At 37.2% G+C, this 18,531-nt stretch overlaps 1 protein-coding gene across 2 annotated transcripts; it reads left to right on the top strand.

Moving 5' to 3' along the window:
• The first annotated feature begins 382 nt into the window (after nucleotides 1–382).
• Nucleotides 383–17,615, top strand: LOC121423982 (very low-density lipoprotein receptor-like). 2 transcript variants are annotated; one of them, XM_041619539.1, is made up of 12 exons: nucleotides 383–632; nucleotides 1,073–1,186; nucleotides 7,434–7,571; nucleotides 9,668–9,787; nucleotides 10,043–10,414; nucleotides 10,629–10,757; nucleotides 11,255–11,383; nucleotides 11,859–12,288; nucleotides 12,579–13,198; nucleotides 13,392–13,827; nucleotides 14,149–14,296; nucleotides 14,554–17,615. In XM_041619539.1, the coding sequence occupies exons 1-12, from the start codon at nucleotides 563–565 to the stop codon at nucleotides 14,572–14,574; spliced, it is 2,727 nt and encodes a 908-aa protein (XP_041475473.1). In that variant the 5' UTR covers nucleotides 383–562; the 3' UTR covers nucleotides 14,575–17,615. The 2 variants fall into 2 exon arrangements, with proteins under 2 accessions (XP_041475473.1, XP_041475474.1); XM_041619540.1 differs by lacking the exons at nucleotides 383–632; nucleotides 1,073–1,186 and adding an exon at nucleotides 5,722–6,035.
• Nucleotides 17,616–18,531: the final 916 nt, after the last annotated feature.

The following is an 18,531-nucleotide window of genomic DNA, read 5'->3' as shown; positions in this document are numbered from 1 at the left end:
TATCTTTAGAAAACGAAATGTAATTTTGTATTCCAGTCGTTGTTTAGACTTTCCCCATCCCTTCAACGCATTATTGGCTGCCGAATTTGACTACCCAGCATAGTACTACTTCTAGCCCTACGCATCATGTAAACAAAAACAATAACAAAAACAAATGGTGATAATTATACGAGATCGGAAGAATTCCCATTTTTCCTTAAATGTTACACCCCCGGAATTGGCACGTTTCCAACAGCTTCATACCGGCCGCGTATACGTTCACTTTTTAGATGACGTCATGTTCGTAGTAGCAAACATACACACATTGTTGTTACGTACAACCGCTATGTGTAGGTACTTGCGTGTGTATTGTGTGTGTGAAAAAAGACCGGCACAACGACATGCGGCATCGACCGTTCAACCGGCAGATTCAGCAAACAACTTCAGAGTGAGTGGACGACTTTTCAATACATTCTCGTGATCGAAATTTATAAACGAAGCAGTTTTCAGCATCTTCTTTTCATTGGAGCCACGACACATAGAAATATACTATCAATAATCAGAGAAAATACGTGGATATATCATGGGAACGTACACGCTAAGACTGATCCTACTAGTAGGATTGTTAGCCTCTGTATTTTCGGCTGTGAATGGTGAGTTTTCAATTTCAAAAAATCATCTTGCGAATGCAGTTTTTCGTCATTGCATTCGATGAAACTGAGCTGAGCTGAGAATGAGATGACCAAGACAAGTCTAAGTCTAGATTTTCATTTTATAAATCATATTTGGTGGAATGCGCCCATGTTATTAGAGTTTTAATAAGATAGATATTAAATCAGAGTACCGTAACCGTTCTGAAGTAAGAAGAACTCGAGTCAAGAAGACTGAAAATGCATCAATTTTCAGATTGCATTTGAATCAGACTCTGAGACAGGCAAGCGTGAGCCTAGCCAATCGTGTCATGTCAGCATGTCAATGTTGGTCAGCCCTGCTACAAAATGTACAGAAGGGCAATTATTTTTACAAAATGTACATTATATAGTTTGGACTCCTTACAATGTATTTCAATTTTCTATGTTCTCTTTTACTTTAGGAAATTTGTGTGGAGGAAATCAGTTCACATGCGCAAATAACAAGTGCATCCCAAGTGTATGGAAGTGTGACAACGAAGATGATTGTGGCGATAATTCCGATGAGTTAGTGTGTGGTAAGTTGGAGAAAAATTCATTTATTTTAACCATATAACTGTCATTTACATCTGACTTGGAAACAGGAATCAGATTTTTAATAATATCTCTCTGTCCTACAAATAATTGTAAAGCACATGGTAGTGAATGTAAACATTGGCAAACAACCCGCTTCAACAATTCAAGGCTCAACAAAAACTCTTGTCCGACATTTGTTTTCCATATTTTCATATATAAATAAGCGTTTTATTTCAATTAAAAGCTGGTTTCAATTTCTATAGTATGGTGCAAATGAACTCTGCCATAAACTGGTTTAGGAAATGGGTATAATAATGTATTCTAGTAGATTTTTTGTGAACTGATGATGTGTGAGATTGTTACATGGAGCCTTCAAGAATTTGCCGGCATTTTTTCCTCGTGGTCCATTATTGTGTGTGTGTTGTGGGTAGTGTCGGCAAACGATGGGCGTTGTGCTGTATAGGCCATCTGATTGGATGTCTAGTGTTCTGACGTGGTTGATTTGCATGCCGTTATTCCTTTTATGAATACCGCACCGAGCTCATTATGCGGTGCGTTCTGATTGGCTAGAGGCAATCTGGTGATCGGCTGACCCCGAGTTGATGACGAATCAAAACAAGCGAAGAGAAGGTGTGTCATGTGTAGTAAGAGCGTGTTTCTCCAATGTTCCCACAATACATTGCATGCGTGCTATTTTTGCCGGTTCGAAGACCCTGGCCTGCACAAGAAAAGTATCAGAATATTGTGTAAACATTGAACTACTTGATTAAGTTTTCACGTTTCTTTACATGTTTCTAGTTATGAGTTTCAGTATCCCCAATAAAGCCAAAGCAATATCTATTTAAGATTATCGATAAATATCCATAGAATTAAGATTCACTTTTTTTAATAGGTCTAGTTTCACTTTTCAGTAAAAAAAAATTATTACCGGTATTTGTTTAATAAATCTCATTCCCAAACTGTACCGTATCGTGGATTCTATTTCTAGACATGATAGAAGATGGTAAAGCGTGAATTTCTCGAATTTAAAATGCAGAAGTCCCTATTTCATGAATTATCTCAAAAGGTATCTGCTAATTACAGTGAACAATATTGTGTTTATTTATAGAAGGTAGATTTTTTTCTAACGACACGTATCAGAATATCCATCCCACCCTAAATCTCCATTCGATTTGATGAACTTTCCTCCAAATCCACTCTTAAATACAATGTAGACAAAAAGAGCACCGCTGATATGCCTAGACCTGTATATAGACCTTGGTCTACAAAAAAAAAAATATGTGAAAATATTTTAATAGAGTAATCAGAAGAAGCCAAAATGAAAAATACTAATTCTGAGCGAAAATGAAAGAATAATTTTTTTCATACTAAATTAATGATATTGTTTCAATGTTATCTATTACATGTTAACTGTCATTTCACATTTTTCTGTTCTTGAAACATATCTGGAATATATTATACATATTATTTAAATATTCTTTCACGGAATGGAGATATAATCAAAACTTTGACTTGATGCCTAAATACACCGTAACCCTCTGTTTTGCATTTAAATATTAGTATTGTTGTGTAATAAAGATCCGCCTATGGCTATGGTGGGGAAAGGAAACAAAAATGATTCAGAGAGGAAGAAGCGAATTAAATTGGTAGAGGTGTATTACATGCAGACCCTTTATGTGTGTCCGGACAGGCTGTGTGTCTGGACGAACAATTTTAGAAAGTCATTTAGATACGGTAAATTTACAAGCAAAGTTTTATCAATTTTTAGTATAAAATGTAATAGGAAATATTATAGAGAGCAAGATAGAAGATGATTGGTAATCATAACTATTGAATTCATAGTTTTAGTGTAATCTTCAGACAAAGAGAAGGCTTCAAAATTATAAAGTGTCCGGACACCCGACCCCCCCCCCCATCCTACTTTACCCATAGACAGTTGAAATCTGTTTTGCGGAATCTTTAAACATTTTTTTTTACTTATTTACTCTGGAGTGAAGCAAGACGTAGTCCAGAAAAACAACCGACGAAGCAGAGACTGAAGCTTCCGGTCTACCTTTTTTATATACCCAGTCAAGAAGTAATTTGTTTTTGTTTGTAAAACTTGCAGTTGCTAAAAAAAATTCCCGATAACCTATGTGTAGTTGGACATAATCATAAGGGGGAGGGGGGGTGAAGACGATTTTCACTATCATCCGTTAAAGATGAAGGCCTGGTATTTTAGAATCCCAATCGGGACGTGTATTGTACATTATTAATTATCTTTTGATTCAAAAGTCATTATATCAATCCATGTTTATCACAAGTAAAACTCATTTTGGACGTAATGGCCATAATAATGAATTTTTTTTATTGTTTTGTCATCGTTTTCTTTTTGCCAGTTTTACTTTTACCCCATATTGTGCACATATTTTCAAAAGAGTTTGAAAAAATAATGTTGCATCAGGGATCAGAGTACTATTAATTGTTAAATTATTATAATCCGCGGAGAAAATATGAAAAAAAAGAGAAGTTCAGATGGGTTCTGACCGAGGTAGTGCAGTGGCATGCCGTGTTGAGCAAAGCCGTTGTGGCCAAACTATAGTGTATCTACCGACAGGTGGCGCTAGGGCGGTTTTATCAGTAGAGTACCTATAGATCTAATCATGGACAATCGACACCGAGCGTCAAGTGTTCACATCTGCCCATATGGTAATGATGATAACTTATATTTTCATTTTAGCCTTATTAGGGTGTTTTTTAACAAAAAATGTAAATATCTTACACAACAAGCAAGGTAGATAGAATTTTAGTCTCATGAAGAAGAAAAAAATCATGTTATCATTTGGGGTACATTTGTAACTTTTAATCTAGTGCGGCTCTTTGACACTGGCACTGGTCCGACCGTCCCAGACCAGTAAAAATTGCTGTCGGACCAGTAGCTTTTGCAGAAATAGCCAGATTTACTGGTCCGACATGACCAGTAAAAATATATCAAACTGATACTAATCATATTTTCTCTTTCCCAAATAATAAAAATGGCCCTGGCATCATATGAAGGGCTCTCAATTTTTTTTTTTGGGGGGGTCAAAGCAATAAAATACAGCAAAATAAGCTCAAGTCTTAGGTTTTTTTTCTCAGGGGGCAGTAAATTTTAGGTACAACATGTATGGGCCAGTAAAAAAAATAAGAAGGGGAAAACTGGGTATCTAGTTATAGTCTATCTAGTTATCCACTAGTCCGACATGAACAGGTTGGATCAGTAGGGGAAAAAAGGTCACTAGTAGTGTGGAGCCCTGGTCAGATGGGTAAAATCTATAAAGAGAAAAATCTATCTTGCATATATGTATAATACTAGTATATTTCATGTTGGCTACATGTAGCTTAACAACACTTACAAACAAGATTTATTTCTCACTCTCTGTGCAGAATATTAAACATGCCATACCGTTTATGTTTAATATGTCATTGCATGGAGGAAGGGTTCGCCTGGTTCGAAAGTCACTTCTAGTTATTTAATATGTCACGTGTATTAAAAGTCGAGCTGGTTTTTGCTTTTATCAACTGGAAATGTTTTTGTACTTAAGTTGATACTAAGTTGAGGGCATCGGAAGTTAAGAACGTGCCGAGCATGGAAGTCAGAAGTGAATGTGAAAATTGCTGTCACGTAGTGTCGAATGAATGGGGGGGGGGGACAACCTACGCAAATTTTGGAGAGAAATGTTTACTGAAATGAACCAGTATCACATCAGAAAGCTTTAACACGTTCTGTGAATAGAGAATTTCGAAGCTTTGGATTTAAATGTCAGAAAGGCGTCGTACTGATGAAAAACCATAGCTACATGTATAAAACTAAAGTTGATTACAAATCTAACAAAATGAACATTTCGTAATCGAAGCGAGTCTGTTTTATACGCATTAAAAAAATTATTACCAATATTATACCATAAACATAAGTATCAGTCTAAATTCATGTAATAGATGTAGGCCTGAATACTATATCTGTCACACAGTATCTCTCTTCTTGCACACTTAAAAGTTTTCTCTTCCTCAAAACAAATAATTGTTTATTTTTTACGCAAGGGGGTGTGGCACGTTATTTAAAGTTCCTATTTGTCACTGATATGGAAGGAATGCTAGATTTTGCGGCATATTGTACTACGAGGTCAGATGACCTTAAGAGTTTCAGATGACCATATTTCATCTTAATCTATCCTTGAAGTAACGATTATATAGTATTCTGGCCAAAACATTAGCGACGAGAGAATAAAATGCCTGGGAGATTTATTTTGAGAGAGGGCAAAGAGAGGTTACTTCCCTTCTCCAGTCAATGTGGTACGTTCCTAAAAGATGCTTGTCATAAAGTACAGAGTGGTCCTATTCTGTGAGCCAATCACAGGCGTCTGTCTATCAACTATGACCCTTTCGCATACCAACGTACAATAGCTTGGTTATAGTGTGTGTATTCATGTGTGTTTATGCCGGGATCGGAGTGTATTATCGCAACAACATGCACACCATACAACCGTCGCTCCCCGCCCCGATATCCCAGTGCATTTGTGAATGGTAAAGATTCCACAAGAGTTGTGCTTTTTCTCTGCTGTGAAATTTGGGTGTAACTCCTTGCGCATTTTACTGAGGAAATTTTGTTAGAGATTGGAGGTGTAGACGTTCTTGCTTAAAAATCAGAGAGATTTCATCTTAAGTGTGACTTTTATACCAATTGATGGTATAAATAACTGATGAAATTGGATAGGAACTCACATCAAAACAATATGATTCGCTTTCTGATCCTCGTGATTGCATCAGTGTTTTTGCTTCCCGCCCTTGTCAGTGCTTCTCTTTCTGGGCGCAGATCTCCGTGGCGAGGACCAGGTAAGAGAAAAAGTGTATGTGTTGGCGAATTGAGAATGAGATGAATGGGTGTAATAAATATGTATAGCACGATGGTATAATTTCAATTTGAATCATATACCTTTGGCCTTATTCTCACCATAAAAATCTCAAGACCATGATATTATTTTGTAAAGTAAAGGCTTAGGAACAAGCAGGGAATGGTTAATGGTTGTACTTATGATTTGATGATGCCTCTTCTTGAGGAGTCTCGAGAGTGAGATACTGTAAACATTAATTATCTTGAACTTGAAGTACAAAATATGTATAATTTGATTAATATGATGAATTTTTGTAAGAATTGTAATTCATGTGATGAATTGAATTTTAAGTGAAACATGGTATTTTTTATGTACTTGAAAAGGGTATTGGCATGGTGGTGGTATTCCCTGGCAAGCCGGGGTGAATTGCAAGTGAGAAATTGAAGAGATGAAAGATCTACATGTATGACTGATTTGTTGATGAGTTTGTAGAGAAAATGTATTTGGGTCTTTGGGATGAAAAACATGTTTGTTTAATTAGAATTGCAAAAAAAAACAAAGGAACATGATGCATTGTAACTCTTTGTGAGCAAATTTTTCCCAAGCTCAACAAGTAATTCAAATGGTATCAGGTACATGTAGATCCTACATGTACTTGACAGTGATACAACTAACAGGAAGTGTAATAAAAGGATAATGATTATCTTTCAGATATAAAAGAGGAGGATATGCCTATTAGATAAACAAAATACAGGAATCATTTATTAAGTGACAAGTAAACAAATATATTGTACTAAAAATGCTGAGAAAGGAAGTTTGAATTAATAAGGTAAATAATCACTGTCTTCTTTAGAATGACTTTTGAAAAGAATGTACTGTGCAGTTCTCCATCACAGACTGGAGAAAGAAGCAAAACGAAATAAAAGTATGAAAATACTCCCGCGTGCAATTTGGTTACCCAAACTGTATCAAACTCTATATAAACAAAAGGCATTTTCTTCATTTAATAGCATGGAAGATATATGGGCACATTGCCAGGCTAATCTGTGTTAATGTTTAATCCTGGTTACCAATTATGCTTTGGTTTTGATATCTTGATCTTCAAAAAGATTTTGTTTGATACCAGTTCGTGAGAAAAAGAAGATTCCACAAAAACCCTTCATATGGTGGTTGAATCTTTGCCAATGATGTTGCGTACATGCTTTGAAAAATACAGTCCCTTGATTTTGATAAATATTTTTAATTGTCCAGAAGGGTTTTTTTTAGCCCACATTAAATGTTGTACACAAGAATTAAGTGTAAATGTCTCTAGCACAAAGGGACTGATGAATACCCATTGTCATTGATTGATTTTGAGATTTAATTGAAATGTTATTCCTTTTCTTTCATGAATCTGCAGGTCAACTGACATGCAGTGCCGAAGAGTTTGAGTGCGCTAGTACAGGAACAGGCAACAGCGATTCAGTGTGTGTTCCAGCAAGGTGGCGCTGCGATGGTGACGCCGACTGCCCAGACAGTTCTGATGAAATTGGCTGTGGTAAATATATTCCCTTTCTCTGAAACAAATTCAATTTCATAGACTGGTAATTAATTTAATGAGTTGGTCTTAAACTTGCCGCAGCTGACACACATTCCAAGAAGTTTGATTCTGTAGGCCTACTTTTTACATTATGTTTTGAATGATTGGAATTTTATTGGTGAATGACATAAATACTTTGCCAGCATTGATAAATACTTAATCAAGAGTCCAATAGGGAAAAAAATGGTCACCATGATAATTACATGTAAATATAGATAGGAGTAAAGAATGAGATGCTAAAACTCTCAGGAGTTTTTGAAACCTCATCAGGATCTCTTGGGGGATGTCATCAGCTGTAAATAAATCCATAAATCTTTATGATTGTGTATATGAACTAGACATGGATGATTTGCATAGAATACACTGCGACCCTGTTTGCCCCCAGCTTTTAAACTTACGCCTATCCCCAGTTTCTTACAGAATTGAGTTTGGAGCCAATGAATTGGCCTCCATTTTGCTGACTTTGATAGTGTGTTTATGTACCCACAAGGTGAAATGCAACTTGTCTGTTACATCATCGTAAGATATTAACCAATAATCTTTGGATGGTTTCCTCCTCTTTGGCTCAAGCACAAAACAAATACAAACATAACCTTTGAAATGTAAACAAAGGCCCTCCATCCTCAAGCAATTGTTTAAACTGGTAAGATGGAGGAAATAAACTTGGCTTGTGCTTCACAAATTGTACATGCATGCATGTACACTACATGCCATGCGGTCTTTATAGGGAGTACATGTACGTATACTGGCACAGTGCAACATGTACATTGTGTTGTTAGCATGCTCCATTGCACCCAGGATTTTCCTTTTCAAATTTTCTTTTCCAATATACACAAAGAAAAGACCAATTGTACCCCTCTGGATCAATAGAACTTCACCCAAACAATAGAGGATAAGCCAGAATAAAGCAGGGTTTGGTATTGTCATAGAAATCTGTAAGAACCAGTTGCATTCTACTCTGAACAGAATCTGCTGTTGGGAGCAGTTACTGCATGAAGAGTTTCTGCGAATTTTTGATTTTGTGTGTGTGTGTGCATTCATTGAATGGCGGCCAGAAAGCTGCCAACCGGATGGTATGCAATGGTATTGTCTGATATTACGGTCTTTGCCTCTCTTTTGCACATCTGAATAGTAAATTTATGTTCTCACTAAGCAGCATCAATTTAATTTTCAAAAGAAAAAAATACTCCCACTTACATGTAGTCGTAACTGCATATCTTAAATTAAACTCTGTGTGACCCAACGACCCAACATGATAAATTGAATTAAACAATTTTTTGTGCCTCACCAAAAAAAAAAGATCACACGTCTTCACAACCATGACACTTATTTTGTGCTCCTCAGATTAAGAATTGGAGGCCATGTACATCAAATAATGATGATGAAAATAATGTCTAAGTCACCAATAAGTGTGCATGCATTAAAGATAATCCACTCTTTGTCCCACAAAAACCCTTCCATGTATGGTCTGTCTGGTCCTTACACTGCTTGAAAAGACTTCATTATCAATTTGCATTGGCTCATTGAACAATATGAGAGCAGCTCTTAATACCCTTTGTTCCCTTGTAAGGGTAATCTTCAAACTCCATTAGGACAACCAATGTGGTTTTTACAACCTGAGAATGATGCCTTAGAAAGGAACAAGAATAGCATGGCCATGCATGGTGGTCTGGTTCCAAGAAGAGGGTCTTTAACCATGCCTTTATTCTTCAATATTGTGGGGGAAGCCACATTGATCACTAATAATCAGGTCCATGAGACAAAAACTCTGCAGGCAAAACTTTCGGAATTTTGAATTGTCTAGATAAAAGCCATTTTCTAAACAAAAAATGAATAGGTGAACCAAAAGGACTAGATGTAATTGTATGAAGCTGTTTCTTAGCTCTAGGAAGATCAATATCTCATGTGTTTTTAATACTGTGAGGATTTAACATCTGATGTGGGCTTTTAACCCCCCCCCCCCCTAGTGACAGCTCCTAAGTTTACACATGTGGTATCGTTTTGTGTAAGTTGTTCCTGAACCTTTATTTTTTCACTTATTTTTCCCCATACAGAGTCCCTGACCTGTGCTCCTAATCAGTTCAGCTGTGGTCCTGGTAAGAATTGTATCCCCCTGACGTGGAGGTGTGATCATGATGTAGATTGCCAGACAGGAGCTGATGAACACAATTGCCGTAAGTCTGCCTCTTGATTTATTTTGAGGAAAATCCTTAATTTACTTTATTTATTTGGTAACAAGGCTCATTGGAAGGCTAAAAATACTTTTAAAAATTATGGTAGTTGACATAATGGCATAGTTGCTAGTCTCAGAAACTGTTCCCTTTGGGTGGATGGAGATTTATGATTGGACCTCTAATGTTGTGTAAAAGACAAGCCTGTCATGATTTAGGGATTTAATGTTTAGCATTCTCATTGTTTATCATCTTTAGATGCCCTGACCTGTTCAGCAAACCAGTTCACATGCGAAAACAAAAAGTGCATCACCACACGCTGGGTATGTGATGGAGACAACGATTGTGGTGACTCGTCTGACGAGGTCAACTGCCCTAGTCTGACATGCGCCCCCGACCAGTTCGAGTGCACAGGCGCTAATGAGACCACCTGTATCCCAGGCCGATGGAAGTGTGATGGGGACATTGATTGCCGTGATGGATCCGACGAGTCAACGACCCACTGTTCTGATGCTGCCATACCCTGTCCTCAAGGCCACTTCCAGTGTAACAGCGGCGAGTGTGTCCGTCTATCTTGGAAGTGCGATGGAGAGCAGGATTGCTTTGATGGATCAGACGAAGAATCGTGTCGTAAGTAGAAAAGAATTCATCAAATTTATCAAATCTGAATTTATACAGTGCCCTTCTAACACGGTGGTTAAGATAAAACTAAATATAATTGGAGCAAGAGTGAAAATATGGTGAAAAGTTTGATTTAAAAAAAAAGTCCCTAGTTTGTATTTATCTATGTTGAAATATAAAGACTATGCTAATTTTTATTTTTGTTTTACTTTTGTTCTGGCAGCTGTTATTACACCCACGCCTTGCGCGCCTGATGAATTCCAATGTGCCAATGGTGTTTGTATCCAAGGAGATGTGGAATGTAATAACGTTGAAGAGTGTGCCGATGGTAGTGATGAAGCAAATTGTAATGGTAAGTATACCATCTTCATCAACCATTGGTAGTAAGGCTCTCTCAGCTCCTACTCACAAACATTGCATCATATTTGTATCACACACCTCTCTTTGAATAAGATTTCTAGATGAAAAGTCAGCTTGTACTCTCTTATGAGCCAGATTTGCTGTTATGTCATACAATTTGCTCACAAGTCTTTTATGTGGTTATGCATTATCTCCTTTCTAAGTTGACCTGAATTTCATTCATATTTGCTTCTTACAAATTATCTTTTCAAAATTATTCATTTTATGCACTGGCCAATGATTTAGTAACCACAGATTGATAGGTTAGATTAGATGATATCTTTTGAACATATGAATAACGCAAATTAGAAAAGAAAAGCAGTGGAATGAAAAGAGAGGAGAGCCTGTCTCGTTGATTTTGGCCTTGCTGTTATCTAACCAGATTATAATCTTGAGTTGAGTATGCAACGGGTCTAATATGGCGTTTTTTGTTTCATCTTTCCGATGCAGGCCCTGTAGATTGTAATCCAACCACTCACTATAGATGTAAAAATTCTACCTGTCTACCATGGGTACGCGTCTGCAACGGTATCCCAGAATGCCCAGATAATGAGGATGAGCCAGGACAAGAAATTTGTGGTGAGTTGTTAATTTTTACCTTGGCCTATTTAGACCAATCTGCCAAATGTTACACCACTGTGTAGTTAAAGTGATTGGCTAACATTGATTTGACTTTTAAAAATCTGAGCTAGAAGGTCACACTTGTCACCTGTGTCTGTGATATGTTACAAAAATGAAGCCCAGAAAAAATCGCGTCAAAAAATCATTATTTGTCCTTCAATAAGTGAGATATAAAGTGACTGGAAACTCCATCTTAATTTCATCCCATACACTTGTGTGTTCTATTTAAACGTCTTTAAGACACCTAATTACAAAATCGGGGTTTGCCTTGTATTTTTAGCTTTTCATTCTCAATGGTTTTCAAGGTTTTTTTAGACTGCTCACAAAGTTAAATGATACCTTTTAAGTCCATGTTGCTCAGTTTTAGTGGAGGTTTGATTGTCATTAGTTGAAAGTGAATCTAACCATTTGTGTATCTTTTCTTTCTTCGTAGGGAGAGACGAGTGCCAAACAAACAATGGCGGCTGCAGCCATGGATGCGTCGACCTGGCCATTGGTCATATATGCACCTGTGAGGCTGGCTACACTCTTGTCAACGACACACAGTGTGTGGACATCAACGAGTGCAAGACGATACTGGGTGTCTGCAGTCAACGGTGCTACAACACACCAGGATCTTACAAGTGCGATTGTGAAGAAAACTACACCCTGGAGGAAGTCAATGGCCGTGGACACTGCAAGGCCAACTCAGCAGAACATGCAAAGCTTCTTGTTGCCAACCGACATGACATCCGCGTCTTTGACCTACGTACATCCTCTTCCGAGTATATCAGGAGGTCTCTCCACAGTGCTGTGGCTGTCGAATTCGACTCTGCTTCAAACACCGTCTTCTGGACAGATGTCGGACTGGAAGTCGTTTCCAAGTAAGTCAATAATTCTTTCATCTGCTTTGAAATATTAAGCCAGCAAATCGTACTTTAAAAGTAGTCCAAATATTTATATGGCAAGAAATAAAACTAGGTTTATTGATACTCATTGACATTGTTGCTTTTTGATGTTCAGCAGTCACTTCTGGTGAGGTAGTGCATTTGTTAAGACTAGTTATTTCATTTACATGTATATTGGTAATCAGAATGGCTTATGGTTTCCTCATCTGTAGAGAATGTGAATTATGGCATGGTGGTAAATGCTGCCTTATTTCATTTAATTACAGAACCCAACTGGTAGCAGAGAATGGAGTTGAGCCTGTGATGGTTACTAACAAAGTGAAGACGCCCGATGGCATTGCTGTTGATTGGATCAACAAGCTCCTCTACTGGACAGATACTGGCCTTGACAACATCATTGTGTCCAACTTTGAAGGCACCCGCCAGACCGTTCTAATCTCCAGTAACCTTGACGAGCCGCGAGCCATTGCTGTGGATCCTGAGTCAGGCCTGATGTTCTGGAGCGACTGGGGATTAGGCGTCATCGAGCGTGCTGGCATGAACGGACAAGAACGCACCGCCATTGTGACTGAAGGAGTTTCCTGGCCCAACGGCTTGACGGTGGACTACACCCTTGACATGGTCTACTGGATCGACGCCAAGGAAAGCAGCATCAGCTCAGTTGACTTCATGGGTGGAAACAGACGGGTGATTGTGTCTGGAGAAGGTCGCATTTCCCATCCGTTCAGCATAGCAGTCTTTGAAGATTATGTCTACTGGACTGATTGGACCAAGGAAAGCATTGAACGAGCAGACAAGTTCACTGGTTCTAACCAGACCACCATTCTTTCTGGTGTATCTGATGCCATGGATGTCATCGTTGTCCATCCTCTCAGACAGGTTCCTGGTGAGTAATGTTCCCTCTTTCATGAATTATCTTCGCTACATGAAATTGTTAAACACACCCAGTGCAGAATTTTAGGAATTTTCTATGTACGCCCAATAGCCGTGTTAGGAATCCAGAAAAGACCTTTTATCTTTCATAACATACCCATACGTTATTAATTTACTAATTATTCATTTCTTTTGTAAACCAACAGCTGTAGCTGCAGTTCCATGTTCTCAAGACAATGGAATGTGTTCCTACCTTTGTGTGGCTGCTCCTCAAGTTGATGGTCCTGCCGACTACTCCTGCCTCTGCCCTGTTGATGTTTCACTCCTGGCCGATGGTCACACCTGTGCCGGAGACGAGCCACACCCAAGCGTCCCCCAACCTTCAGTGCCTTCCACAACCGCTGCACCACCCACCCCTGCCTCTTCCACTGTCAAATCTGCCACCTCGCATGCGCAGCCCAAGCCTGAAACTGTCACTCCCACCAAACCATCGATAGTCCAGACAACCCATGTGCCAACTACAACCCCTGAGGTTGTGGAGTCCAGCCCAGTCATCAACAAACACTTGGTAGTTGCTGTCATCATCGGTATCATTCTTGTTCTGCTTCTCATAGTCCTTCTCATCTTCTTCGTTCTCTACAGGTTAGTTGACTTCCAATCTTGCAAGTTTTTCTTGATCCTTTCAATATAAAGTGAAATTCCAACAAAAAAATGTGTCACATGCAGCATAATCCTTTTCCATATCTGCATTTTGATTAGCAATATGTCATCAAACCGCCCACAGTTCTATAAATTTGAATAAGGAGACTGTGATATGTAGCTCTTTACCTGAAGTAACATATTTTCTCTAGTAAGAACATGAAGCTAATTTAACTGTGTGAAAAAATAGTTGTCATAATATTAATAGTTCTGTAATTCCTACTTGTTATTTATTTATTATTTGTGTTTTCTTCATGAATTCAGGAGACACTCCAACCGCAAGAAGAGGACGATGAACTTTGACAACCCGGTATACAGAAAGACAACCGAGGAAACCTTCTCATTAGACCCTGAGACAAAATACGACCACAACGTAGGGAGACCTGGCAAAAATGGCAATGCATATGTTAGGGTGAGTTTCCTTATCTTTGTTTCTTGTCATTTAGAATAGGTTTGTTCTGAATTTTTTCATTAATTTTTTTTCAGTCTACTTGATCATCTGCAATATGAATTTTGTAAAGGCAAATCAAAATAGATGCATGTGATTTTGTTACTGTGTGTAGAATTGTTTTGAAATAGGATCATTTTGGTTTGAATATGATAAATATATAGTTTATATATTTATATATATATATATATATATAATTTTTTTTTTTTGCTTTCTTATAGATCAACGAAGAAATGGCATAATGTTACATTTCTACTAGGACCAAAGCTTAGTTAGGTACCTAGCTGGCATCGGTTTTCCACCAACTGCCCAGTCCAGATGGTCAAAAGGTCATTACTTGAAATAAGACTGCATTGCAGAAAGACCCAATGGAAAGAAGCAGGAATAGCTCATCTGAAATAGAGAAGACATCAAGCTGACTACCTGCAGAGAAAGTGGACCATTATACCTGGGCAGCAGCTATTTTCCTTGCCAAAGTTCAACGAAGGAAGTCGAACAGACTGCATGTGTTTGCCTGGAGAGCTGGAGGAGAAAGATGCTATATAGAATATGATTTATTATTGGTGCTATATTTTTGTATGGAAAATGGAAGAGAGGTGACTTGGTGATCCTTCTCTCGTTGATGATGCTCATCCCCCGACCACACACCAACCAAAATAAGAAGGCCAGTTGAACGGAAGCTGGTTCAGAGTGTACCAAATCAAGTGTGCCTTGTAATTTATTGGCCAAATTGTTGATTGAATCCTAAAACAAAATGGTGCCAATTTGCCAAGAGCAAGTGGAGTCTCAATGCTACATTTTGGAAGAATGAGGATATGCTCTTAATGAGACTGTTGACTTTAGAGAGAATCTTTTTTAAAGTCACAATGTGGTACAGTTTTGGTAGATTCTACCTCAATGAAATTATAATATTTTCAAATTTGTTTTGTGAAGATCGACACAAGTTTGCCGTCTTATGGCTCCATATTACTTTTGCTTGTTCACTTAGGACATGGAATTGAACATTCTAAGTAATACATTTCATTTCAAAATTTTCCCTTAAAATTTTAATTCAGTTTCTCCCTTTATCATTCCATCATTCCTATTTTCTTGATTAACTATTGGATCTCTTAACCCAATGGTCAGGGGTACTATAAGTAATTTAGGACCTTTATGCAAAGACATGTCTTGTACAGTGTTAAATAATTAGATACTTTACCTGTACATAAAGGAAAAAATAGTGTAAATAAGAGACTGTAATTATGTAACTATTATGTTTATGTCATATGTATGTAAATATAGAGATTATTTGACAGAAGAAACCATGCTGTTTAAGACAAACGGTCAATGTACATGTTAGATGGTATTTATTTTGTAAATAGTCCCGAGAGATATAGTGTACTATCTTGTATATCTAGTGCAAAATCGTTGCAGTAGCTTCTATTAGCCAGAGCTTTGCATGAAAATAATTTTTAAAAATACATGAAAACCAAGATTAGTTAAGAATTCTGATGATGGGGCTTCTTTGAGGAAGTGGGAAGTACGAAAAAATGTTGCCAAAGAGATAAGTGGTCAAAATCATGTAAAAAAAAATAATAAAAAATATTGAAAAATACAAAAAAATGAGAAAAAATGATGACAATAAGTTGATGAGAGAAAAGGAGAAGTAGGCAAGTAGATGATACCTGCATGGCAAAGAATCAAACAAAAAATGCCATCATTTATTTGCCTGTTTGTGTCAACATGATTGTTTCATATGCAAGGCGTTGGGCAGCAATAATCATTGCCTTTTTTTCTGAAATGTGTGAACTTGTTTGCAGCCGATTCAGCCTCTGTGAGGTCAAATGGCTGACAGTCTTGGTATGATGGGATACTATAGCATAGTATACTTGCACTTATTTATGTGGTAGTTAGTATTTACTTTTTGCATCTGGGTTTCATGAGTGAAAGTACTCGTGTATGAAGAGCAGAATGGGATAGAGAGAAGAGGCAATTCTCCTTGGAGAAGAGTCCCAAGAGAAGATCGTTGCCCATATGACGGCACGCCTGGGGAGGAGTGTAATAAAGAAAGCCACGAAGCCCGATACAGCAAACATAGCGATTAAAAATAGTTCGGAGACACAAAAATCTCTGCCTGCATGCTCGGAAACTTGTGCTAAGATAAATCAAGGGCCCACAAAGCATATGTCACAAGTAGTAATAGTAGAAGATTCTAGAAATATATGTATCTGGTAGGCACAAGAAGAATGACTTATCTCTATATTCATAGCATATGTATGGGTCTTTTTAACTTTAACTGCCAGTATTTCAGTTGAAAAAAAATCACTGATTTATACACAATGATATGATGGATGTGATAGTTGTTCGACATCAGTTAGAAATGTTATATATACTGATTTGGTAGAGAATATAAGTCTTCATCAGTACATCTGATCACCTTTGACCTCTGGTGTAATTAGAATGCCAAATGTGTGTGATTATCTTATTAATGCTACAGTTACATCAGCAATCCAGACTCCAGACCGATCAAAGCTTATTACGTTATATTCAATGGCATATCATTGTTTGGGTTGGAGTCCAGATCCCTTGATGTGACTGCGGTATTAGACCGATGTATTCCTTTTGGAAATATCCTTGATTGAGATGATTATTCCTTGGTGTTCATGCCAATCACTTCTATATATTCTACAACTACAAGATAAAATTATATTGTGGTCTGGTCGAATATGTTAACATTCTGTGTCTGTCATTATCTATAGATATTAGAAAAATGCAAGTTTCTGTTAGTTTTCTCATTGTTCTAAGTTTTCTTTTTGCTTTCTTTTTTTTTCCATGCCATAATGAGACAACTCTGATAATCATTTTCTGTAGCTGTGTGCTTTTCTGTGAGGCTCATCTATTCTATCTTCTGAAATCCTATCCATTCTATCCTCCCAAATCTGTATAATATTTAGTAACTTATTTATTGCAGTCCTTTCTTTGTTTCGTGGACAGTTCATTAGGTTCAAGTTAATGTATTTGCTCATATAAGATGTCTTATTTCTGTGTAAATGTACAAGAAACAAAGATTTCACAAATAATGTAAAACTTTGACGGTTTGCCATTTTCGAGAAGAGATGCAAACCCGATGATACGACTTGGAACTCAAGTTATGTAAATACGTTTGTTAAAGAAAGTGATCGCGAAAATAGTATTATAAATAAAGCGGTTGTGATGTATAATTTAAGAATTAAACTGAAAATCCGTTCCGTTGAATTCGATACGAATGATAAATTATAAATAAAACCACGCGTTTCAAACGTTATATTTGCTTTTATTATGTTTTTATGTTGTGCACGGCGCTAATGAGTAGTGTGATACGTCTTGGTATAAGAAATGAAGGTTTACAAGGAGTGTTGGTGTGAGAAGCGCAATTCACTTTGTCGAGTTCAGACTTAAATAGATTAATTGTAAGCGAGAGAGATGATGACGCTGATGATGATTAAAACTTAGAAGTTAAAACCATTATAGAATAAACAAAGTAGATAGGTCAAACCACATTGGCGATTATTTTATGAGTGCAAAAAATTACCCAACGAAAGGAGTTGTGATCGCGGGTGTGAAAATGAGAAGTCGCGACTTGTTGGACGAGCATATTTCACAAAATCAAAACTTCTTGGTAGGTTGTGTAACCAAGTTGTGATGAATTTCAGAACGATTATCATTTTATTCAACATAGAGAAGGAGAGTATAAAAATTAAAGACGTGAAACTAATGACCGAAGTGAATGACGTGGAGTGAAAAAGAACACCATCGGTCTATCCCCATATACATTATCAAAAAGATGATAATGAATGTGTTTATGAAGAATAGAAAAATATTGTAAGATTGTAAACATTGAGTAAGGCGCTAAGGAAGATCGAAGCGGGGAAATAGGTGGAAAAAGAAGACAACAAATAACTAATAAAAACACACATTCACAAATATGATCAAAGGGGAATGAAACCTTTGGAACAAGTGGGCTTGTGTGTAAACGGAAAATCAAAGAAGAACAAAGAAATTTGGGAATTTTATTTAGAAATACAAGGTGTATTAATGGAATAAGGATATCTGAACAAAATTTGAAATTGATTCAGTATGCGGATGATACTTTACTCACATTAAACGGTACTGCTTCGGAATTGAATATCGCATTAAATATTTTAGATGAATACGCTGCGATGTCTGGATTAAAATAAATA

This window comes from Lytechinus variegatus, chromosome 11, assembly GCF_018143015.1.
Source record: "Lytechinus variegatus isolate NC3 chromosome 11, Lvar_3.0, whole genome shotgun sequence".
NCBI classification, from domain to species: domain Eukaryota; kingdom Metazoa; phylum Echinodermata; class Echinoidea; order Temnopleuroida; family Toxopneustidae; genus Lytechinus; species Lytechinus variegatus.
The sequence above is the reverse complement of the archived record's forward strand: the minus strand, read 5'-3'. Positions and strand labels throughout refer to the sequence as shown.

Bases quoted from the DNA above. Each gene is read 5' to 3' on its own strand.
- LOC121423982 (XM_041619539.1), top strand. From the start codon at position 563: ATGGGAACGTACACGCTAAGACTGATCCTACTAGTAGGATTGTTAGCC. The intron at 633-1,072 runs GTGAGTTTTCAA...CTTTTACTTTAG, and splicing joins TGTATTTTCGGCTGTGAATG to GAAATTTGTGTGGAGGAAAT. The intron at 9,788-10,042 runs GTAAGTCTGCCT...TATCATCTTTAG, and splicing joins AGCTGATGAACACAATTGCC to ATGCCCTGACCTGTTCAGCA.